This window comes from Malania oleifera, chromosome 2, assembly GCF_029873635.1.
Source record: "Malania oleifera isolate guangnan ecotype guangnan chromosome 2, ASM2987363v1, whole genome shotgun sequence".
In the NCBI taxonomy this organism is placed as follows: Eukaryota; Viridiplantae; Streptophyta; class Magnoliopsida; order Santalales; family Ximeniaceae; genus Malania; species Malania oleifera.
The window spans coordinates 120728799-120754335 of NC_080418.1; the positions used below are offsets into that span (position 1 = coordinate 120728799).

Consider the following 25537-nt stretch of genomic DNA (forward strand, 5'->3'; position numbering starts at 1 on the left):
AGGTAATAAAATTCCCTGATAAATTCGGGTTCTAAGAGCTTAGCTACCTTTTCATCAATCTCTTTTACCCATTTTGAAGCGAAACTTCTCTTCTTTTGCTTTACTAGGCAGTGACTTAGGTTCTCATGTAGTCTATGCTCAATAACTATTGGATCTATGCCAAGCATATCTTCTACTAACGAAGAAAATATATTAGTATATTTCATTAGGAACTCCAAGAATGGTTGTCTTAATGATTTCAAAATAAGTTCTCCAATCCAAACACACTTCTTCTTTTCTATTAGGTTCAACAGTATATCTATAAACTCCTTAGTTGGAGTTCTTACTTGAAATTTCTCCTTAGCTCTAATGTCTAGGTCTTCTATTGTCAATGCCTCTCATATTTTAGATTTCCCCTTAAGAGCCATTATATAGCAACTCTAGGCTGCCATTTGATTTCCTTGCACTTCTCCCACTTTGTTTGGAGTTAGGAAGTTAATCTTTAGGTGACAAGTGAAGGTGATTGTATGCATCGCATTAAGACTAGGTGGTTGCCCAATGATCACATTATAAACTGATGGGTAGTCTACCACCAAGATACTGGTCATGGTAACTTGTTGAGTTGAGTTCCCACAGTCATAGGGAGTGTGATGTCCCTATTGGGTGGACCACATTGTAGTAACTAGATTCAAGCGGTCCAGTTCAATTTTCATTGCCGACAATATTGACCAGACCATTATATTAACCGAGCTTCTATTGTCTATTAGGATCCTTTTAACATGGTAATTTGCAATAAGTAAATACGCCAGCAAAGCATCATCAAGGTGATGTCTACTCCTTTCATGTCTTCCTCTATGAAGGTGATGATTTCATCTTCTTTTGCTCCTATTGTTTATCAGATTGTGTTTTAGCCACAAAAATTTGCCTTGTTGCATACCTTTTTCAGGTTCCTTTACGATCTCCTCCACTAGTAAGACCACCCCCCACCCCCCCCCCCCCCCCCCATATCACAACAATCTTGTCTAGCACTTGTTCCTCTCTTAGTATGGTTTCTAGCTTCATTTTTTTTTTTTTTTCCTATTCCTCCTATCCACACCTCAATCACTTTGCTTCACATATTTAGAGAGATGTGCTCGTCAAGTCAAGGCTTCAATCTCATCCTTCAAGTGTATATAGTCTTTCATGCTATGTCCATGATCTCTTAGAAGTCACAATATGCGATGTATTCTGTTTATGCAAAGGTATCATCATTGGCTTGACCCACTTCACATAACTCTTCTCCTTAAAGTGCTTCAATACATGTGTTCGTGAAACACTTAACAGAGTGTAAGAATTGAATTTATGACCTGACCCCATGTCCTTAGAAATATTAGGACGCTTATTGTTATGAGGCTTCTTACTACCTTTGATCATCTTCTTTACATTCTTTACATCCTTCCTCTTCAAGTTTGTTCTATTCTTTCTTGTTGTAATCATCTCCTACAAATTGATGCATTGTTATACCCTAGTCATTAGCTCTCCTACATCAGTCCATGGATTTTTTCCCAATGCGTCCAAAAAATCTCCTAGGCATAATGTTGTGGTCAAGGCGACCATATCTACCCCATGATCCAAGTTTTTTATCTGTAGAATTGCATTGACGACACGATGCATAATCTCCTTCAATGATTCCTTCTCTCCCTGAACGAGGCTTATGAAGCAAATAGAAGTCTTGGCAATCTTCTAACTGCTAATGAAGTGCCCCATAAAATTTTGCTCCATGTTAGCAAAAGACCCAACTAATCTGGGCTTCAACATTCGATACCATGATCTAGCATTCCCTTTTAATGTCGTTGCAAATTTCCGTCACATAATTCCATCAAGTGCACCTTGTAATTGCATTAACATTTTGAAGATGTCTAGGTAATCCGTTACCATCATATCCATCTATACTTGGCATTTTGAATTTAGTGGGCAAAGGAACTTCCATAACCTCTTTCTTAAAAAAGGATCGGAGAACTTGATTGATTGTTCACCTCATGTTGATTGATCGTGAAACTCCTTTCCCAACTTATTAGTCAGTCAATTTTCTTGAATTTCTCTTGGAATGCCGATGAGCATTGTTTATCAATACCAACGCTCTTTGCATCCTTCATCTTCTTTGCCAAATTCGAAATCTTTAAAGATGCTGCTTGAGGCATAGGTGTCTCTCCCTTTAGTGTTTTGTCTACAAGATGTACTTCTAGATTGGTTCTAAATGATCCTTCTTTTGCTACAAGCGTATCTCGAACATTTCTTTCCTTCTTTTATGAAAAGTTAGAAATTGATCTAATGGCACCATTCGTTCTTGTGACGAAATGTCATTATTGAGGCAAATGGATTGATTCAAGCAAGTGATTTTCAAAATAATGACCAAAACCAAAATTATGTGATATAATCATGACCTTGATTAAAGAAAAACCTTCAGAATCCCACCAAAGGTGTCAAAACTATTGCCACAAAAACTAGGTTGCTAGATCAAACATGACCTTAGCCACCTGAAGAAGAAGCAAAAGAGACATGAAAAATATAAGGCTTATTCTAGAGAAAAGAAAAGGTGTTGAAATGTATAGCAACAATATATGTTTGGATGATGTGAGACAATCTTACCTCTTCTTAAAGTGACCTTTATGTGGTCATACAGATCTGCCCCTCATTGATTCTCGATTTATGGGAAATTATTTAAGTTTTTTGAGCCTTTATATTAAGACCCATGGATTTCACGAGTCTTTATTGAGGGAGTCACAAGGTATTAATTATACCCTTTAATGCTCCTTTAATATTATAAATTGCCTTGGTGATCATTTTATTCCTTATCACTTTGCATTCAATTTTTTATTCCATTCCCATTTCACTTCAAAACAAGCAATACATTCCTGTAAACATCAATAGTAAAAACAAATTCAGGTGTAAGAATACAAGGAAACCACCCCTTGTAATTGAATGTAAAGGAAACTGTTCCTAAATGTAGCATCATGAAAGATACACTGAAACGGCATTTCGAGCTCAAACTATCACTTTGTTACATTCGTACCCAATGATATGCTATATACTGTGCTATTACAAATATTTGCATGTAATCCACTCTAGTAATTACCAAAGTCAACCTAATAGGACACCAAGCTAAACAATATAATAGAATATTAAAAGAAAAATCATGAGGGAGAGAGAGAGAGAGAGAGAGAGAGAGAGAGCTAAGAAAATCAAAAAATACACATATATGATACAATGGCAAGTTGGAGAACTGAGACAATAGGGGTGATCATTTTATTCTCTCCTAAATCTCATGGATTATTAAACTGTACAATGAGCCAGCTATCTCCAGCTTCCTGTCAGTACCCTGGTATGGACAATTGCAGGAAGCTTTGTTGGGCAACCCTTATGAACCTTAAATCACATCTTTGATGTTCACTAGGGCCATAAATGGCAGATGGCTTCATCTAGTCTGGTTGCATCAAGGGCAGGCAGGCTCACATTCTTGAGAATCTTGACTTGGTCCATGAGCACATCCATTCACCTTCCTGTAGTGTTGGCAGCAGGAGGCACAGCAGGAGGCACTTCCGGGGTGCTGCTTGGAGGAGTTTGGGGGCGTGGAGTGCTGATATTAGCCATAGTGTAGTCTTCATGAAGTGTATCCAATTCATGCCACCCAACCCCAGCTGAGTTCAGAATTAGGGAACTCAATATCCAAATTAAGAAACCAAGACAAGATGAAAAAAATAATAATAATAATAAATGAAGGGAAAACATTCTTAGAAAGGATACACTCTGCACTCCACATGTCTGTGATGCTAACATCAGCATCTGATAAAAGCCAATAATCCGCATCACTCTGCAAAGGAAATAGTAAATATTTATACAAACGATATACTTCAAATCATTTCTCTTTTTTAAATTAACTGATGGTATAAAACAAGGAAATTTTGCAAGTAGTGGAATAAACTTCCAGCAAAGAAATCTGTTTTTCCGGTTAAGAGGGTGAAAATGAAGGACAACAGGCAATTCAAAAATGTAATGGGCTTGTGGTCGACAAGGAAACTATAGGCATCTTGATAAAACGGTTTTTTCTCCCCTTTGCAAAATCACACCAACAAAGACTTACATCAACATCTGGAACAATCTTCATGATCCCACTCACGAAGTCTTGCGAGGCATTAAGATCTGAAGACATTGTGTGATCATCTTGTCCCTGCATTTCAATGTCCTTTCCTCTGCTATCTTCCATAACCATGGATGTCGTTGGGTTCTCACTAAACCCTGAACTTAACGGAAAGTTTGGAGGCACTTCAATGCCATTAATCTCCTCAAACTTCTCTTCAAATTGACTAAAATCAATTAGGAATAAAATGAAGATTAGCAAGCATAGTTTGTTCTGATTCTCAAAATGATCAAACTAGCATAGAGATTTGGCCCAGCCCTAAGGGGAAAATAAATCATAGCAGTATGCAAGTAAATGTGCAATTGACTAGAAACAGAAGTACCTCACAAGGTAAACATCTATGGGACCCATTGTGCTCCTAAGAACTATCCTATATCTCCTCTGAGGGTAGTCGACAGCCTGGTACACAAACAAAAAGTTTCCTGAAGGAATATGCATGAATATATTAAAAAAAATTCCCTCATTTTGCATGGCCCTAAATTACCTCATCAGGATCTGGAACTTCCAGTGTGGTTCCATGTGGAGCTTTGATTGCTATTAAAGTTTCATTCTGATAGAAGCAATGAATTTAAAGTTAAAAGAAATTGTTAAAGAAAGCAGCCACAGGAATACTAAAATCAGAAGATGACCCTATTTAGTGATGGTAAAACCATATGGTACCAAAGTTGTTATAGCACAGGGAAAGGCCTGCAGGAAAGGCCTTTTTTTTTTTTTTTTTTTTTTTTCTTCAGGTCCATTGGCATACAGTGGGAGGTAGCTCATCTCCCATCTCATATCCCTCCCACCCTTTAATGTTCGAACCCAGTACCTCCAACATGGAAGTCCCAAGCTCCAACCATTGCAATTTTCCCAGGGAACCAAAAGGCATAAGTTTGGGTAGGGGGTCAGGCAAAGAATTCTTATCAATTACTGCAAATATGGAATATATATATATATATATATATATATATAGGAGGGGTGGGAGCAGAGAGCAAAATGCCACCACCAAGGAACACAAGATCACATAGTAGAGAAAACAAACCAACCTGGAAGCAAGGTAAGCCCTTGATGTCATCTTCAGTAACAAAAAGCCACCTGAGATGGGAATATAAATTAAATAAGTATGCTGATTAAAATAATGAACTGGTATTCAAAAACTGAATTTTGGTGGGGGGAAAAAAGAGAACATTTTACTTCTGGTTGCTTTTATCTTCACTCAATTCTCTCAATCTGTCTTGCATTTCTCTGCAACAATCCAGTAGCATTAGCATAATAGAAGAAATGTGGAAAAAGAAATGTCACACAGCTACAGCTGCGGGGGCATATTATGTAACTTTACCTTATTTGTTCATCTAATCTGCACTCCTCAATGGATAAATTTTCAACTTCTGCCTGCAGATGAAAAAATATCCATGAGACTAATTATTGCACCTTGATGAAGTAGGCAAAAGACATCTTCCTTTTTTGGGTGATAGAGTAGATGATCCATATTTTTTTTTCTAATTGTAGCAGTACTATGACTAAAACTAACTTTAATGAGCCTTGTCCCATTACACAGTTCAGGTACAAATCCTACTGCACCATCCTGTTTCATTCATGTTCATATTTGACTCACCAAGGCTGTCTATTTAACAAAGCCCTCCAGGCTCTGAGTGGGCCACTGATAGAACAGGCAAGTTAGTTAGTCTAGTGTACTCCTAACAAAACAACAAAAACAGATACAGAAACAGAAAGCAGAGAACAAAATAGAACCACAACAAACAAAAATTAACACATGCATATGGGTACAAGCACACAAAATTTGTCTACTTCTGCATACCTGTAAACTGGCAACACTTTCGTCAGAATCCCCTGACCTTGTGACATCAAGTCCCCTAATTAATTAATCAATTTTTGAGTTAACATGCAAAGAAGTGACTGATAAATTTTCAAAAAAGGTTCAAGCAAAAGGAGAGGGTATCAAATTTTCAAAAAATAAAAAGATTACTCCGTACTTCCATTGTATTCTGTTCTTAAGCTTCTTTTCTATGAGACCAATTCCTTCTAGAACATTCGTTATGTCATATATCCGCCTCTTCTGCACCTGAAACAACGGGGAACTCTTCAACTGACAAATCTTTCCAATACAGGATCATAGATTGCATAGTAAAATAGTCACCTCTAAAGTCTCAGCAGCTTTATTTAGATCAAGAATACCATCTTCTGCATGTTTGATCAAATTAATGAACTTCTTTGTCAAAAGACCTGCATGAGAATCACAGATTCACAGTAGGGTTCACTTACTCTTCCACAATGTGTTTTGTCATTATTTCACAAGCTCACCAGTCAAAAGCAAAACAAAAAGGACCCACTACAACTTATAAAGAAAATCAAATACTACAAAAAGGGCACGAGCAATTAGTCAGTTACCAAGTGAACTATCATAACGACAGGGACCAACTGCTGTTGCATTGTTGCCCAAAGGAGAACCTGCAAATTCATGGAAAGAATTTAGTTACCCCTAAATTTATATTCCTTATAATCAATTGGGTGCATGCTTAATTTCGGTTGGGGGCGGGGAGGTGGGGTGGGCCTGGGGGGGAAGGGGGGAGGAGGTTGTGTTAGATGTTCATAAAAAATATGGTTGCACCCAGTCTTGAATTTATTTCATCGTATTATCCAAAATTTTAGTGAAATTGGTCGAAATTATAACTATCGAATGAAAGTTCCTTGGAATTCAAATGTGAGATTTAAACATAGTGAAATTTCTCTCTTAATTTGTCTTATTTTTTTATTGAAAGCAAACATCATTAAAGGGCTTTTAATTTTATCTAACCATTTATGTCTAAATTATCTTTACTTGTATAATAAATAATATTCAATTGCCTTTTTGTACCTTCTTTCTTCCTCAATGAAATCATCTTCTTTTGTTATAAGAAATTAATATTTAATTGATTTGTGAATTTCATTTATATTAACTAAATATGTTTTCAAATGATATATTACAGCTACCTACAATTGATGTAGTTAATCTGTAATGTATTAGTTCTAAAACTTGGATTATCATATATATTAACCATTTCTAAAGTTTCATAAAAGAATTCCATGCTTTACTGGTAATTTCCATCATCTCTAAAGTTGAAATCGAAATTGAAATAGAAATTTTCGTACTTCCAAAGCTTCGAAAATTTTAGTCTTAATCAAAATTTAAGATCTTGGTTGCACCAATCGTTCATAGTTTTTCCATTAACCAAATTCTCATTAAGATACACTACAGATTTGTAAAACATGAGTATCCAACATAATAAAATCTAATTGGTATACTCACCAACATGAGATGCGGGAGTCTGAGGACCTGATCTACTGCACTTTGTAATCCTTTTCTGTGTCTTTCCTACTTTTCCTGATATAGGGGTCTGGACAGGGCTGTTAACCACTTCAACATATCCAGGACAGGTGGTCCACTCACTTGACTCAACTTCACAATCTGCTGCTTCATTCTTCCGTTTTAATTGCTAATAAAAACAATTAATTTTCCAAAATAACAATTAGCAATTTGTGCTGGCAGACTTAATCATATGATTGAAAAGCAACATTAACTTCGGAAATAGAATAAAACCCAAAAATTGAGGTATTCCCCCAACTAAAGATTTAGAAAAATTACAACAATAACAAACAAAGCCTTAAGTGCATAAGGTGGGGTCAGGAACATGAATCCTTGTTCACCAACTTATATGATCTTGGGCAATTTCCTCCAACAATTTGAGAGTTGTTAAATCCTAACTATCTCACTCCAGGTTATTTTAGGTCTCCTCTACCCCTTACACTGACACTATCAATAACTAGCTCACTCTTTGGTCCACTATTAGGCCTACCTAAACCATCTCAGTCGCCCCTCCTTTATCTTATTTTGTACATGCGCGCTATGTTTAACCTACCGCAAATAGTTCATTCCTTAATTTATCTTTTAACATTATACCATTCATCCACCTTAGCATTCTCATCAACAACTTTTACTTTTTTAGATATGTTGTTATTTATTTGCCCAACATTCTGATTTTATAGCATAGCAAATCTTATAACCATCCTATAGAACCTCCCTTTAAATTTTAAGGGTACTCTACAATCACACAACACGCCCAAAGCACTTCTCCAATTTACTCAACCTACTTCAGCTCTATGTATTACATCTTTTTTCATTTCCCCTTCAGCTTGCATAATAGATCCAAGGTATAGAATTCTACAAGTGCTATTGCTTTCTTGTCAAGTCTAATCTTTTCTCCAATATTCCTCCTACCATGTCTAAAAGTACATTTCATTTATTCCATTTTACTTCTACTTATCCTAATTACTAAAAATTATCTCCATAATTCTAACTTACTGCACTATAGTTTCATCAATCAAGACAATATCATATGCAAACAACATAAACCATGGAAACTCATTTTGGACACTCCTAATAAGTTCATCCATCACTAATGCAAAAAAATAAGGGCTCAAAGCATCTTGTAGAACACGAGGCCATTAAGCAAAAATCAGAACAAAACCCAAAAGCAAAAGCTGCAACATAACTAGGTATGGTAACAATAGTGCCATTATGATGTAAATAACTCATCAATCTTCCTAGCAAACTAAAAATAGAAAATTAATGGAAACAGGTAACCATTCAGCAACAGGAAAAATATGACAAAGTAAATGCTTATATTATGTTCCCACATAATAAAAGTAGGTTATTGATGACCCAAAATGGCACTATAGAATGCCAAAACCCATGTGTATCCATAATTAAAATGCCAACATATGTAAAATCAATTGGAGAGTGAAATATAAGTGGCCGGTTCTTTTATTATTCCATCATCAAAGAAAGTCTAAATTTTTTTCACCAACTCTTTTTTTCAATGAATTAATCTCTTGAAAGATAGCCCATGAAAAAAAAAATCATAAAAGTAATCATAACACAAACTCTTTTAAAAAGCCAAGCCTATCAATCAACAATTTGCTGTATAGTGTGAGTAGTATGACTTGACAGGCGAATTTTATCAAGGATCCTTCAAAAGTGCTATTTTCATACAAAAGCATTAGATGAAAATTGAGAATCATTCCACAGAAAGTTTTTCCAAAAACCAATAACAGCCACTAAACCACAACAAAACATGGAGAATTGAAGAAACAATAGGACAATTGATCATACCTGTCAAAGGTACACTTTTTTTTCCCAGACAACAAAAGAAATTAATTAAGGAAAAAAGAAATACAATCAAAAGGGACAAGAAGTCCTCAAAAAGTAAAACCAAAGGAAAAAATAAAATAAAAAATTCCAGCGTCACTAAATCAAAAAGCCAATTACCCATCATAAATATATATAACATGTTAATTGGTTACCCATGTCATCCATGTTTCACCTTACTCTCTCCACAATCTATCCTAACTTCCTCTCCTCCTAGAGCCAACAACTGCAAGCCTATAGTATCCCAGAGATATTGAGCTACAGTATTTCTTTTTACTAATGTCCTCATCTAAGAAGGCAGAATTAGGCAAAATACCATCTACTTTAATCCCAAGAGCCCCATCTCTGTAATCTGATCATTTTCTGCTTTCTTAATAAAACCTTCACAAAAAATAGTACCCTTCCAACCCCATTGAAGGAGTTTCATGCACATAGGAATGATCCATAGAATCAGAGGAATCCAAGGTACAACCACCAGTTAAAGGTATGAATCAAAGCGGTAGGACTTCCAAATGTGAGATCCATGATCCAACCACGAACAAGGAAAAAGAGGCTTTTAAGAGACAAATAGTGAATGCCACATCCCAAACTGCCTACGTTAAATAAGGATGAGAAATATAAGAACATAGAAAAAGCAAATAATAGATGCTAATATTTTGTGCACTACGAGGAAACACATCATTGCATTGTTTCATGAAAATCAACCAAAATAATGACTACAAATGGGTTAAAAAATATGCCATTGGTTGCTGTAAATGGAAGAACTTAAGAATTAGAACAAGCCTCCAGGTCTGAAGAGGGCACATTTATAAGCCTCATGGCAAATGGGCCAAGAATCACAAATGCCAAGCCTGGACCTGTTCAGCTTGAACTGCCCCTTGGTACAAACCTCAGGCATAAGCACCATAAAGGTTTCCTTTTACAAGAAGTACCTATGGGGAATATTACAAAAGCAACCAATTATTTTGAAGCATTAGTTGCCAGCCTTAACAAAACACTGCTTTCAATAACAATAAGATGCATTGAGTGAAAATGATGAAGCATCAACGCCTCACAAAGGAAAAGAAACTAAAATAGAGAAACAGCAGCCAAAGAGAATCCATTGTGTATTGCCTTGATTTGTTTGAGGAGACTTGGTTCCTGAGTCTTGCATTTGTTTCGTTGATAGGTTTATAGAGTTATTGCTTTGCAAAGCCTTTTTGGCCCGGGATATGCCCAGGTTTTGTGCAATTGCTAGTTTTTGTTTGTGGAGAGTTGGTCTCCCTTTCCCTGGGTATGCCCAGAAACATCTGTAAATATCCATTTTGGTCAATACATTTACATCCATGATAAAAATAAAAAAAAATCCTCAAAAGCCCACCTCCCCACACAGAAAAAAACAACTCTCTTTAATACAGAAAATGTCATGTTTTTCATCTACAAAACAATTCTATGAAGGAGAAAAGTAATTCAGCATCTTATCACATCTAATTATCTTCTCAAGTGTCAAAGAGAAACCATCCCTATTATCAACAGATGTAAAACTCAGAAGCTAAATTGTACTTGGAAAAAAAACATTGGTAATTCTTTGCGAGAGCTAGTGTGCAGACAAACTGTAAGACCGAGAGCATCAAAAGCTATAGCTGATAGTTGCTACTCAAATCCTTTAAACTACGGCAACACGAGCACCACATTTCAACTATAAATTGACCTGCACATGGATGGTGGGCCTATGCCAGACAGGCCAATAGCTGCAAACCTTGGCCAACAATCTCCCCCAAAACAACTGCCTGCTGATGCTAGCAACAACGAAGTGGACTTGAACCAATGTAGGACCAAGTGCCTTTCACTACACCAACATCTGTAGCTAATAGTTACCCAAATCCTTTCAACTACCACAGCCCAAGTGCCATGTTTCAACTGCGACTTGACCAACACCCTGTACTTCTGCTACGCAAAATGATTGCTGCCACACCTTGGCCAACAGAAACCAAGGGGCAACAATTATATGTAAATACATACATACAACATTCCATAATAATATCAAGTAGTTTTAACCTTTTCATTAGAATATAGCCATGAACCACCAGGAAATGAAAAATGACGTGAGGACACACTCAGCTCACTTAAAATGAGAGTAGCTGCAAGATGGATCAATAATCTACACATTTTACCTCTTTTGCATCAGCATACATCTTATATAATGTCACAACTAATACTAAATTAAACAAGGTACACAGTTTCTGCCTATTTAGTCAGGTCTTCAAGTACGCATTGTCACATTAAGTTTTGAGTGTGTATATTGGTCAAAACCTCTAGTACCCATCTCACAGTGGGAATAATAACTTAGGAAGCCACAAGTAACTTTGTGCATGCCAAAGAGTGAGGTATGTTCCAAAGGGAGAGTTCCTAGCTTCCTGCACGATATACACATGGTTTGGAACCAACCAATCAAAATGCCTCATGAGACAAAGACTCTTAGTCCCAATCACCTAAACATAATACCTTGACAAATCAAAGCTAGGATGTGCATAATGGCATTAGAGCCAGGCCCAACTTGTAGATTGAGGTTTGAGGAAAAGCAGGCAAAAGCTGGTTAACCTTCATCCTCCACTTTAACAATGGGAGTTCTAGGTTGGGAAGTTGCAAACGGAAAAATTCTAGGTATGTGAGGGTCTGCAATGTGGGAAGCTGCAAACAGAAAAATTCTAGGTGTGTGAGGGTCTGTAATGTGTCTGTGGGTAAGGGTGACGGCACCTTATATACAGTTCCTATAATGTCAATGGGGATTTGGATTTTGGAAACCAACCTGTCAACATGCCTCAAGCAACAAAACAGTGAGGTCCAATGGACCAAAGCATACAATGCCACAGTAGACAGTATGTCAGTTGTGAACTTGTGACATGATCTCCACTCTATTGGGTTAGTACTACTACAAACCTCACTAGTTTATTAGCAAAGGAAGAACCAGATTGGTATTAAAGGAAGAAGAAGGAGAAGATGAAAAGAGAGGAGAGAAAAGATGAGAGCAAGTAGTCGGTCACAGAGTCTAATCACACTCTTCAGTTTAATTAAAATATTTCCTAATGAAAAATTACTCCCAACACAGTGAAAAGTGAAAACATTAATACCATAAGTATCCCAGCCTGACTTGCAGCCACTTCAACACTCTCCAGCTGAAGATGTATAGATATATCATATCACCTAACCTCAGTTTGTTACAACAATTAGACAAGGCAGGTTTCAATAAGGCCTCTGCAAATAAATCTCATAGATGATCAGAAGACTTCTGAAATCCTCTGCCAACAACCTTCATCAAGGCATAAAGTGATAGTCAACTTCAACGTCCTCAGTCCTCTCAAATGTAGATAGCAACCTAATAATCACAAAATATATATGTTACCCCCCCCCCCCCCCCAAAAAAAAAAAAGAAAAAAAAATGAACATCTTAAACAAAAGGGGCTTCAACCATACTAACTTGTTTGTATGTGGCTATGTGCCAAGCTCGGTACTCCACTTACCTCCCTGCCCCCACCACCCCCCAAAAAAAAAAAAAAAAAAACACCTTCAACAAAAGGGACTTCAACCATACTAACTCGTCTGTATGTGGCTATGTGCCATAGCTCAGTACTCCACTTCACACTAGATCTCACTTCTTCATGTAATTCTTGCAAACCTAGGTAGCAAGATTACTATCCATAAATATATAATATCCAATAGTAGACCTTCAATCTTCATTAGACTACCCCACAATATCAAGTTATCACACCTATATACCAACCCTTTTTCTAAGAGACCTCTTGATATACCGACAAGTGTTATAATTACTGCCCCAGTGCACCTACTTAAGATTCTTCATAAACAGACTAACCACCCCAGTAGCAAAGGATATGTCAGGTCTAGTGGCAGTCAAATAAATCACTTTCCGAACTAACTTTTTGTATTGACATTTGTCTTCAAAATTAGGTCCGCCATCCTTAGACAACTTCATGTTCAGATCCACAGGAGTATCAACCAGTTCAGCTCCTAACATATCAGTCTCATTTAGCTAGTCTATAGTATAATTTTGCCAAGACAAGTTTAAGCCTTTGTTACACCCTACAATCGCAGGTCCTTGATTTGAAATTTCTGCTGAATCCAATATTTAGCCTCTGCAGTCCAGCTGAAGTAACAATGAATTATCAGGGTAAACCACCCAAAGCAACATATGTCTCCCTTGTCTTAACAAAGAGAAAATCATCATAGCAAAGCACGGTACAGAGCCAAAGTTTGAAACCACCATACTAAATTTGTCAAACCAAACCCTAGGAGACTACTTAAGGCCATAAATTGCCTCAGGCAATTTACAAGCCTTGCCACTCTCCCACAGACCAACATAACCTGAAGTTGCTCCATGTATACCTCTTCCTCCATATTCCATATGAGAAACATTCTTAACATCTAGCTGGTACAAGGGCCAATCAAAATTAACAATCATGAGATCAAAACATAAACAAAATTCAATCAGGCAACTAGATAAAAGATCTCAAAATTATCAACACCATGTTTGAGCATGTCTCAAAATAATCAGCACCATACATTTGAGTATGTCCCTTGGCACCAAATGAGATTTAAGACTTTTGATAGAACCATTAAGAAGAGACCACTTAACCAACTCCTTACTAGAAGGAAAATCCACCAATTATCACTTCCCTCAAGAAGTTAAGGCCTCCAGTTCTACATCCACTGCATATTTCCACCCAGAATTAGCAAGTTCCTCAGTATGTGATGAAGAAAGAAACAAAAGGAAATAGACATGGCAAAAGAACACACAATAGAAGGAAGATTAGTACTGAAAAGTCTGAAACTTAATTGATCATAGGATAAGCAACCAAGGACTTCTGAGTACAAGTTCTGGTACCTTTCCAATGAGCAATACGTAAACCCAAGTCCAGCTAAGACGAATCTTCAAGATCCAAAATAGTAAAGGGCTAACAAGGTGACTACATAGGGTAGCGGTGTTGGGTCTTTTTTTTATGACAAATATGTTCAATAGTTTCTGAAGAGCAATAACCAGCATACAGGGAAGAATGATTTAAGTATCTCTAAAGGAATGAGGGTAGGAACAAGTTGACATAAGAGAGAAACCCACTAGTAGCTGATTGACAAAGAATAGACTCATCCAATGAACACATAGCACTAGGAAATATGGTGTTCCCTCAAAAAAAAAAAAAAAGGGGGGGGGGGGGGGGGGGTTGTCACGTATGCACTGACAATGTTTTTACAATTTTGAACATTTGTTTTTATCCTTTTGATCAAAAAAGAAGAGATTTATTAAGGAGAACAAGAAGTACAACAACGAGCATAAAAGTTTCTTTTTAGAAGATAAAAGAACAATATATATATATATATATATATATATATATGCATATGTATGTGTGTGTGTGTGTGTGTGTGTGTATCAAAACAGTACAGCCAGCCAATCTTGCTGCAAATCTCAAAAAGAAACACCTCTAAAACATCCTGCTGTGAAAGCCCACAATGAGGCCATATACTGAATCCTATTCCAAGTCATAGTCAAAGAGAACCTCTGAGCATGAAAATTTGAGCATTCCACTCCAACAAAATCTCACAAAACTGCAAAAATCGCACACTCCCACAACACCAAGCCATCTTTACCCCTCCCAAAACCTAAAATAATATAGCCAAAAAATCCTCCATCAACTCTGGAACACACCCAACTCTCTCCGAATAAACCAAAAAGATTATTCGATGCCCGTGGAAAGGAGCAATGAAGGAACAGGTGCAAGACGGAACTTTCAAAACAAAGAGAACAAACATCAAGAGATAAAGCTTTAAAAGGCCTCCTAAAGAAGAAGAAGAAGAAGAAGAATAAAGAGAGAAAGATCGATAAGAGTACTCCCATAAAGAATCACGAATCCACAAACAATGGTCCGTCTATCAAAAAGAAGACTACCCTCTGACAAACTTAATAAGGAGGCTGCAAGCCCCAGCACCTCCCTATCATTAAGATCCCTACAAAAATGGAGAACTCAAGAATCCCTACCCATTTGCAATAAAAGAAGAAGATATAAATCATTGTGCAAAGAGGGCAGTATATACAAACGAGGAAAAGATGTGCAAAGCAAAGAATTCCCCACCCAAATGTCTTCCCAAAACCAATTGCAGTACCTATTTCCCATAAATAGTATAAGGAATAAAAGGAGGATATAACTATGAAATACCCTTCCAAGGACTTGCACAGGAACATCTCCACCACAAATTAGAATCCCAACCATTACCTTGAAAGCCATATTTACTTTTAATTACTTCCTGCAAAAGGGAAGACTCTTCTATAGGAAAATGTCACAACCATTTACCCATTAAAGCAATGTTCAAAGACACCAACTTACCAAGAACCAAACCTCCCCTCTTTTGTAGACCTACAAATAACCTCCGAACTAACCAAATGATACTTTTACTCCCCAAACCCGACAAAAGAAAACCTCTCATGATTTTTACAATATTACTTGCTACCCTCACAAGAACTCTAGAAATAGACAAGAAATAAAGGATACAAGAATGACAAGCCAATAAACGTTTGAGGATCACAACACTTACTTTCTAGGTTCAAGAATAACCAACAAAGACGCACTAACTTGAACAAAATATGTGCACCCAAAAACATGTGGCACAACAAGAAACATGGGAGCATCAGGGTGCACTGTTAATAAGGGAATTTGTCTCACCCAAGGACAGTAGAGTGCGTCTGGTTCTAAGAACAACACCAGTCCAAAGAATTTTGGAAACATGCATATGAAAAATCAAGGATTGTGCTATTTCAACTAAATGTCTATTTCTTCTTTTTAGCAACTCCATTCTGCTCAGGAGTATGCAGACAAAATGTTTGATGAATAATCCATTCATCCAAACAAGAGGACTGAATCTGATTTTGAATACATTCAAGAGCATTGTCAAATCAAAAATTTTGAATACCAACACCAAATTGATTTTTTATTTCATGATAAAATTGGATGAATACATTAAAAAGTTCAAATCTATCATTTAATAGATACAAACAGGTCATACAAGAAAAAACATCCATAAAGGACACATAATACCATCCACCTTTTTTACCCTATTCAAAGCCAAAGTAGTTGAATGCACAAGTGAAACAATGACTTAAAATGACATATATTTCTAGAACAAAAGGAGGAACGAATGTGGTTTTCAAACTGACAAATTGGATCACAATAAAAAAGACTTGAATAAAGAAAAAACTTTTTTATAGCTTTTAAAAACATTTAAGTCACAATCGAGCATGCCACTAATCTAAAGAAACATTATGAGAGGAAGATGAAGATGGCGTATAAGAGTTAAAGCTACCATCAACACCATCAAAGGAACATAGCCCGTCCTTCTCAAGCCATCCACCAATCCTCTTCTTCACCCAGAGATACTGAATAATAGGATGAGAATCAACAAAGGTTACTCTATCATGTGACTCACACAAAACAAATTCAAGGAAAACTTATGCGCATATAATACAAATGAAAGAAGAATACAAGGAAAAGAGAGAATGCAGCCACAAACAAAACTTTAAAATATAAAGTACTAGCTTTCAAGGACTAACAAATTAGGTCTGCATGTCATGTGGAATGAGGCACCAAAACGAATAATCCATAAAGCAGAGGACAAAGAGGCTAGAAGCATTGTGGTACCTTAAGGTCTACAACATCAATAGATGTAGATGGCTGAGCTTGGAGTTGTTGGACCATAATGAAAGTATTGTTATATTCCTATCAAGAGTTCAAGACAGGAAAGATGATGTACCCATCCCTCCAATTGAGTGGCCAGGAATGCTAGAAGGGTCCACGAATCACCATCAACAAATGAGTCGTGGGCCCAAGCTGGTTTCCTGAAGAGATCCCAATAGCAATCAATAGTATGATCTACCTTTACAAAGGTTAGAAAAGCCTTAATCATGGCTGAACACTCTCTAGGAAAAGCTTAAGAAAGAAGAGTCAGACCACCTTCAGTAACTCATTGGATTGTAGCATACACTTCATTCAAAGAGAACAATCCACTTGGACCCAACCTATACAGGAACGTGGCAGCCAATAATTCCGCTCGTTGCTTCTTAATCAACTCAAAATTAATAGTTATTGATTGTCAGGCCTTAAATTCCTCCAACATGCCCCTTGGAGAACAGTAATTCTTACTAATGCACCTATTCTCTTGATCAAATTTTAAGAATTTCTCATACTGGTCAAATAATCCAGTTTGATTCTGGTCTTGTGAGAAGATCTCGTGAAATTATCTCAAACAGTGTTAGCAGCCCTATGAAACATCACATTGACAGCAATTCTTGGTTCCATGCTACTCCATAGCCATAAAACTAACATATCATCGATAAGCAACTCTTGAACAAACTAGTTGATAAGCCTAGGAATAATCAGACTAGGGTTAAAGGAAGGTGAAGGAGAAGAAAAGATGAGATAAGAGGAGAGAAAAGATGAGAACAAGTAATTGGCTAGAAAGCTTAATCGCATACTCTCTAGACCTTGCGTCTATTTAAGCAAAATATTTACTTAGAACAAAAATACCCCCACATAATTAAAACATAAGAAGGGAGGTCTTCACTGTTAGATTCTTCTAGAGGAGACTTTTTCTTTTGGAGTTAAACTGCACTTACTCCCCTTGATCACAGATTTGGAAGACAGCTACCCCTACAAAGGTTGTCTTTTTTACTTGGGAAGCAACGCACGGTAAGATCTTGACCCTGGACAACTTGTAGAAAAAGGAGCTCTTCGCCGCCAACAGATGCCCCCTTTGCATGGCTGATGCAAAATCAATTGAGCACATCCTTCCTCATTGTCCCTGGACCAGAAATCTTCGGAATATGGCTCTGATTAAGATCAGACAATTTACTGCCACCTCTGCAGAAGGAGAGCTCTGGGCCTGGAGAAGGATTTGACCAACAAAGGAAAAGAGAAAGGCTTTGTCTTTCATTCCTATCACAATTTTCTGGTGTTTTTGGAAAGAGAAGAGCAAGAGAGTGTTTAAAAATTCAACTCAACGCTTCAGATCAGCAAAGAGCAGTGGTTTACTAGTCGGCATAGTGGACTAGTAGCAATTTAGTATAGTGTAATTTTTTATTTTTGTGACACCCCTCAGGGTGGTTGATTTCCTGTACTTGGGCTTGCATCCCTTTGATGCCTTCTCAATAAATTTTCCTTTACAGAAAAATAAATAAATACTAAGGTTATTGTTAAAGCTTGATATACATCATTGGCCCACAACCAAATACCTTAAACTTTTAGGTGAAGTAGTAATCTAACATGGAATCAAAGTTGGTTACAAAGGGGTCCTGGATTCTAATCTTGTTGTCCACTTTTATTAAAAATTATTGTATTCCATGTAATCGGTGTTATTTATCGTTCATTTACCTCTCCATGTGCTATCGGGTTGCACGTGCAAGGGAGTGTTAAAAGCTTGATACACATGGTTGGCCCACAACACAATAGCTTAAGTTTTTAGGTAAAGTGGTAATCTAATAGTTATGTTTGGGAGTATAGATTTTGGGTCTTGCATTTGGATTTGTGTAGAATTAAAAGAAACTCAATACAATTTTATACTATATTTTGTCCAAATCCACACATTCAAATCCAAAATCCAAACTCCATGCACTCAAATGCAGGATAACTATACAAGCAGCCACTTTTAACAATTATTACTATATTACCATGTCATGTGGCATGCAATGGAATTGCTTAGTGAGGGTACTATTACTATTGTGTTAGTACTCTAACAAAGTACCACCTGAAACACATTATTTTGGCCGTAACTTATTGTGTTTTTTTATTATATTACTGCAACTAATGCTTTCTTATGAGCATTAAGATTCTTAACAAGAAAAAATAAATAAATAAATTTGACACTGGCTATGGAAGGACCTGTTAACCAGCAAACAAAATATCAATAGTTACATCACACTAATGCAAGGCAACCCAAGTACATATTAACATTACATCACATAAGAACCCTTTTTTAAGGCTAATTTCAGTTTGGACTCAAATCATGTTTATCAAAATATTCAAAATCCAATTCAAATGGTCATTTTTTCCATAGAACCACTCATCAATAATAGGCCATACTCATCCTATGCTGATTTCAAGGCTGCCAAACATTATGGCATTACACAGCCGTTTCATAACTTTTTTCACCTAAGTTAATTGGTTTGTGCTAATCAAATAACTCTGCAACCCCACCTCTCTACTTTAACCACCACATCCTTGCTTTAAAGAGGAACAAATTGAACAAAATATTCTTTATTTACCTGTTCATACAGATTATGGAACCAAAATTTTAAAAAGTCACACTGAGTATCCCACAGCCAAACAAATGTATGTGTTACAAAATTGTTTTCCAATTCCAAATATTAAACCATAATTTGATTATCTTAAAATATAATCCTTCTAAAACACTCAAAAATTAAGGCCCTGTTTGGTTGAGGGAGAAATCCAAGAGGAAGTATGTAATTTTTTACATACATACACACACACACACACACACACACACATATATATATATTTTTTTCCCAGAGAAAATATTTTTTTTTACCTTTTTTTTGAAAAATATTTTGCATCCAACCAAACACCCACTAGTTATCCCTCATTAAGCTTCACTAATTAAGAAATGTCGCCAGCAAAAAATATACGTCACTGGACCTCATATATATACTTCAATACACCAAGAAACTCATCTGAAACCAATGCCAAAGGATTTTGACTCAAACTTAACCTGTTGTGAGCATATGAAATTTTATTTCTCCCACAAGTGTTTCATTGGTATGCAGACTTCTGTCACATATGTCAGTACATCAATTTAAGGCTTTTAAACAACTTTCAAACCATAACTCATCATACTGAATCTCTTAGGGCATATGATTTTTCTGGGCTAATAAAACTATGCATAGATATAGCTAGCTTTCTCTCTCTCTCTTTCCTAGTTGAAAAAATTCCACCAATCATCCATTGTGGGGTGGAGTTAGTTCTTCTACTATTTCCCAAGGGCCATATATTAAATGAAACTCTTGATCCATGCATTGTCCTGAACTTCATTGATATATTGATGTATTAAATAAGAAGGAGCAAGTACCCATGATAAATCCTCCAAAAACTAAAGTGAACAAATGTTAATCAACATATCAGCATGCTAACAATGGCATTAATGCTGGCGTATCAAGGACACTAATTCATAATGACACAAGGTTCAAAGATATTTTAGACATTCCCATCAATACATTTGAGGAGTTTCCTGTGAAAATATCTGTCAACAAAAGGAAGGAAATTCAGTGGCAACAGAAAACTAAAGGGAATGGAAACGATATTGAACGCTCAGACAAGACATATGGATATGGACAACGATCTCAACACACAAATATCAGTTTTACTTTTAATAGGAATCATCCAGAGAATTCAGCTTTAATATGAACCCAATCAGTCAAAATTAGAGCAAGATTTCGTGCAGAAATCAGTATTCCAAGGATTCAAATCCAGAGTCAAAATAACAACTGCAGCACTTAAAAAAATTATAATTCAATATTATAGTAGTTATGTCTTGCTCAAGATACCATTCATGCTGTTATTTGCACTCCAAATACATCAATAAAAAGAGATTAATACTATGAGGGTAGGAAGAGATCAGAATGTTAGAGGAGAAACAAATTTTCAAAGCATTGGGTACTGATCCATTAGCATCATGGTTTGAAATGACAGTTACACAAATCAATCAGCGAAAGAACATCATATTCAAGTTCACATTTTACAGTAACTGCGTGACTTATAAAAGAATCTTAAATACACCAACTGGGCCAAAAAAAAAAAAAAAACCGCCACCAATGTTTAACTCAACAAAACGGAAACCTCGCCCAATCCAGATGCTAAATTCCCCTTAGTAGCATAAAAATTTTAAAATCAAATGAAATTCGGAAAATTAACCCCTCTTTGCTAAACCACAAAAATGAATTTCAATAGTCGAACCAAGCAGATCTCAGAACAATTATCCAATGCACAAATCCGCACAGCAAGCTCCAAAGCACAAACACACCCAAAAAATAAAATTAAGACACTCACAGGAGATTTAACAACGATAGCCTCAGCATCCTGATGCCGCTGCTCGATGGAGGAAAAGCGGTGATAATCCCCAGGAGAAGGGACAAACGGCGGCTTCATAGCCGAGAAGGGAAGCTGCCGCTTCAAAGACTGCAAGTGAGCATGCTCAGAGAACGGCGCAGTTCGATTCGGAGCTCGTGAATTGGACATCGGAGATAAAGACCAAGCACGAGACCAAAAATCAACGGTCTGTGATCGAATTTCCTCGTGGGGTTTGGGGGTTTTCGAAGGGTTTGCAGAGAGATGAATCCGAAATAATCGCAGGTAACACAGAGCTGAGAGTAGAGGCAGGTTGGGTGAGATCTGGGCTCCGGAGGAGACGACTGGAAAAAGCGGGAAGAGAGAGAGAGAGAGAGAGCAGAAAACGAGGGAAGGAAGGAGGGAATTTGGTTCGGATATAGATGTGGAGGGAAGCACTTATAGTAGACCAAATAAAAATAAATAAATAAATAAATGTGAATACAAACGCAATATCAAATATATAAAATAGGTAACCCCTTGGGAAAGAGACACACCTCTTCCAAAACCCAAACTCAGCACATTACATGCGTTACCATTTGTTTGTTTGTATTATCACTGGGGAAATTTCACTTTCCTATTTTAAATATTTTTATGAAACATGTGCTACAATCCACCAAATATAAATTATAGAGTGCATAAGAATTCTGATAAAATAATTCTTAATATTTTTTAAAAAATTACAATGCATGAGGGATTTAGGTTTGATATTTTTTCTTACTTCTTGTCAGCAAGAATTTATGGATGTTGACGTTGTTTTGTTGCGCAAATATATGCTAATTTTTTTGAGAAATTAGTCTGTATGATATGATGAGGGTTGAATGGCTTGAATGTTCCATTTAATTTAAGTTTTTTTATTGGCCTAATGTTGAAATAGAAAATTTAGGTTTATAAATGGTAATGAACACCTTTCCTTGTGAAAACTAAGTGGCATTTATTTGGAATTTTTTTTTTTTTTTTTTTTTTTTTTGCATGTGCAGGGTGGCATGGATTAGTGATCATCCAATGATTCAAAGCGTTAAAATCAAGTTTAATTACACTCGAGTCACTTCCACTAATCTTCCCTTGAAGGATAAATCACTTTCTTTACCCTTCCAAATGGTTATTACACAAAAAATTTAGTTAACTTGAGCCTAATCCAACGCGAGGTGAATTTTTCTTTGGCTCATCTCCTTCATCATACTTTATGACACTTAAAAATTCAAATTTTATGGTAAGTTGGAGAAAGGATGTAAAATAAATCATGTGGGATACATTTAGTTGTTATTTATGTAGGCTAATAAATCTTTTAATAAGCTAAAATAAAACTCACCTAATACAAACATAACAAGTTGTCACAGTCCCACATCATGTGTGTATTAGGGAGATCTTGGACTTATAAGGATGGTTTGAACTCCAACTATGTGAGGCACCTTTTATAGGACAAACATGTTAGGTCAATAGGCTAAAGCGGATAATATCTCACCAGAGTTAGGCCTAAAACGGTTACATTTGGTATCAAAGTTACCCTTAAGTTACTATCATGTAAGTGGATCCACATTGAGGATACTATCGTGTGAGTGGATCCTACATGCCACTCTAACAAGGACGTCAGAGATCAAATAAAAAAGTTTCACGGCCTCACATTATATGTGTACTAGGAGATCACTTTAACGAGGACATAAGAGATTGGATGGGAGAACCTGTCACGGTCTTACATTAAATGTGTATTAAGGAGATTTTGGACTTATAAGGATGGTTTGGACTCCAACTATGTGAAACATCTTTCATTAAACAAACTCGTGAGACTAGTGGGTCAAGGTGGACAATACCTCACTAGAATTGGGTTCAAGAGCATTACACAAGTCAATGTTGGACTCTATGAATGCAAACAAACCATATTCGTAGTGGAGAGGACTCGTGCTAGCACAATAAGAATAGATCATGCACCAACAAGCAAGGTCACACTTGGTATGCAAGAATTATAGCTAAAATAAGAAAGAAATTAGTATTTGAGACTTGCATGCTGGGAAACATTTCCAATATCTCGCCACTAAAAGTGGATTGTTATTCTCAGAACTTCGAAAGAGAAACCTAATTGGAATATAGAAATGTCAATTTGAACATGAAGAATGGGTAGGGTAAAATACACCTGTTGTCACTAAACTTTTAACTAAACTTTTTTATACCACTAAAATTTACTTTTATGCACTAAGATCACTCAACTATATTTTTTTTTTTTTTTTTTTTTTTTTTGTAGAATCCTTCTTTCTGTCCCATTTAAATGACTCTTCGTCATGTATGATGAGTTGGAGCTCATTTTTTGCATGTGTGACAAAAACAATGACCAATGTGCTATTTTATGATATTTGAGTGAGCATAAGGTAGAGTGTATTAAATGTTTAGTAGCTATTTTTGTGAATTTAATTTACATACAATAAGTGACTTCATGTCTAGTACATTGTTCTGTGTGAGTTTGTAGATTGGTCAAATACCTTTTTCTAATATTTGAGTGAGTCCATTGACTTCGTTTGCAATGCATAAATGATTGGTCAAATAACATTGTTCATTAGTTTTTTTTTTAAGTTAATTAAATTGTGTAATATTTTTTTTATAAATGTGAGGGGTAAACAAAAAATAACTTTTCAATATTGAGCACCACCATAAAGGATGCATTGCTGATTTTACGAGTAAAATGATATATTATGGGTGGAAGTTGATCACTTTGACTGGTGTAGTGTAAACCATATATCTTTATTAGATATAGATGACATGATATAGGCTTTGGGGCACAGTAGGTTTATGATTTGCTATTGGACTAAAGAAGGCAAGGGATTAGGTGACAGATTAAGAAAAATGGAGTCTGATAAAGATGTATTAGATATGATGCACAAATTGGATCAAGTGGAGTTGTAACAATATATATTGCATGAGAAGACCAATAATGATGTAGCTCAAGAGTTTTAGTGCAGTGACAACTCAAATTACAAGTCATATATGGTAATTGAATTATTAAAATAGGAATAGGATGAAAAAGAGAGGGTTGGCACGATTTATAGAGCACAAAGTGAGGTTGAGAAAGCTAAAAATGGAGATAAAATGGTTTAGAGTGGGGTAAAGAGGACTGAAGTGAGGACTGAGAGTGGGGTGAGAGGAATAAAAGGGCTAAGAGTGGGGTTGAAAGAGCTAAAAGGGTTGACAATGGGGCTAAAAGAGTAGAAAGTGGGCAAAAAAGGGCTAACAAGGCTGCTGGTGGGGCAAAGAGAGGGGTTGGGGCTGAGAACGACGATGACTCTTAATTCTAATTTTATTGATAATGAGTATGGCTTTAAAGATGAAGGAGACAGAGCAAGTGTTAATGATCCATTTGTTGAGAAATACACTAATAAAAATGTCTGGGAGAATATTAATGTAATTGTAAAAGAAGGAAGGGACTCAAATAGTGCTACCTTAAGTGAGTTGTATAGTGACTCTAAATCAAATGATGGGGATGTGTGTAAGAAGTGTTACCCATGGAGACCGTGGACCTCTATGCACAAAAGGGAGGAGACAGTGCAGATAAAATCTGCTGAGCTCACCTATAGTTGCAGAAAAGACTTTAAGAGTTTGCTTGTCTCTTTAGCTTGGTTGGCCAAGCAATGTGTTGAGATGTTTAGGGAAGACCCTAAGTGGTCATTGAATAGGTTTTGGGACACTATCAATGTTGAATTTCAGGTTAAGATTTCAAAGTGTCAGTCGTTGAGGGTCAAAAATTTGACTTTGAGTATGATTGAGAAGTATGAGAGTCAGCAATATTCAATGCTCTCAAGGTGTGTAACTGAAGTAAGAAGGACAAACCCAAGGAGCACCATCTAGACTCAATTAGATGATGGGGTTTTTGAGAGGCAATATGTTTGCTTGGATGATCCAAAGAAAAAGGTTTATATTGGGGTATCATCATATTGTAGGTTTGTATGGTTGTTTCCTTCAAGAAGTATACAGTGGACCATTGTTAGATAGCTTGGGAATTGATGCAAATGATTGTATGTTACCAATTGTGCATGATATGGTGGAGAGGGAGAATAA

The 25537-nt window shown here is 36.4% G+C and overlaps 1 protein-coding gene across 1 annotated transcript; it reads right to left on the reverse strand.

Annotated features, from left to right (window-relative positions):
* Positions 1-2995: 2995 nt before the first annotated feature.
* On the reverse strand, positions 2996-21914 carry LOC131147805 (transcription factor E2FB-like). Its single transcript, XM_058097386.1, has 14 exons — positions 21437-21914; positions 7443-7629; positions 6545-6604; positions 6294-6379; positions 6130-6218; positions 5955-6009; positions 5475-5527; positions 5330-5380; positions 5182-5230; positions 4641-4706; positions 4479-4555; positions 4100-4322; positions 3763-3829; positions 2996-3656 (listed from the first exon to the last, which is right to left on the reverse strand). Exons 1-14 carry the CDS (start codon positions 21623-21625, stop codon positions 3511-3513), a joined length of 1398 nt encoding a protein of 465 aa, XP_057953369.1. The 5' UTR covers positions 21626-21914; the 3' UTR covers positions 2996-3510.
* Between the last annotated feature and the right edge of the window lie 3623 nt (positions 21915-25537).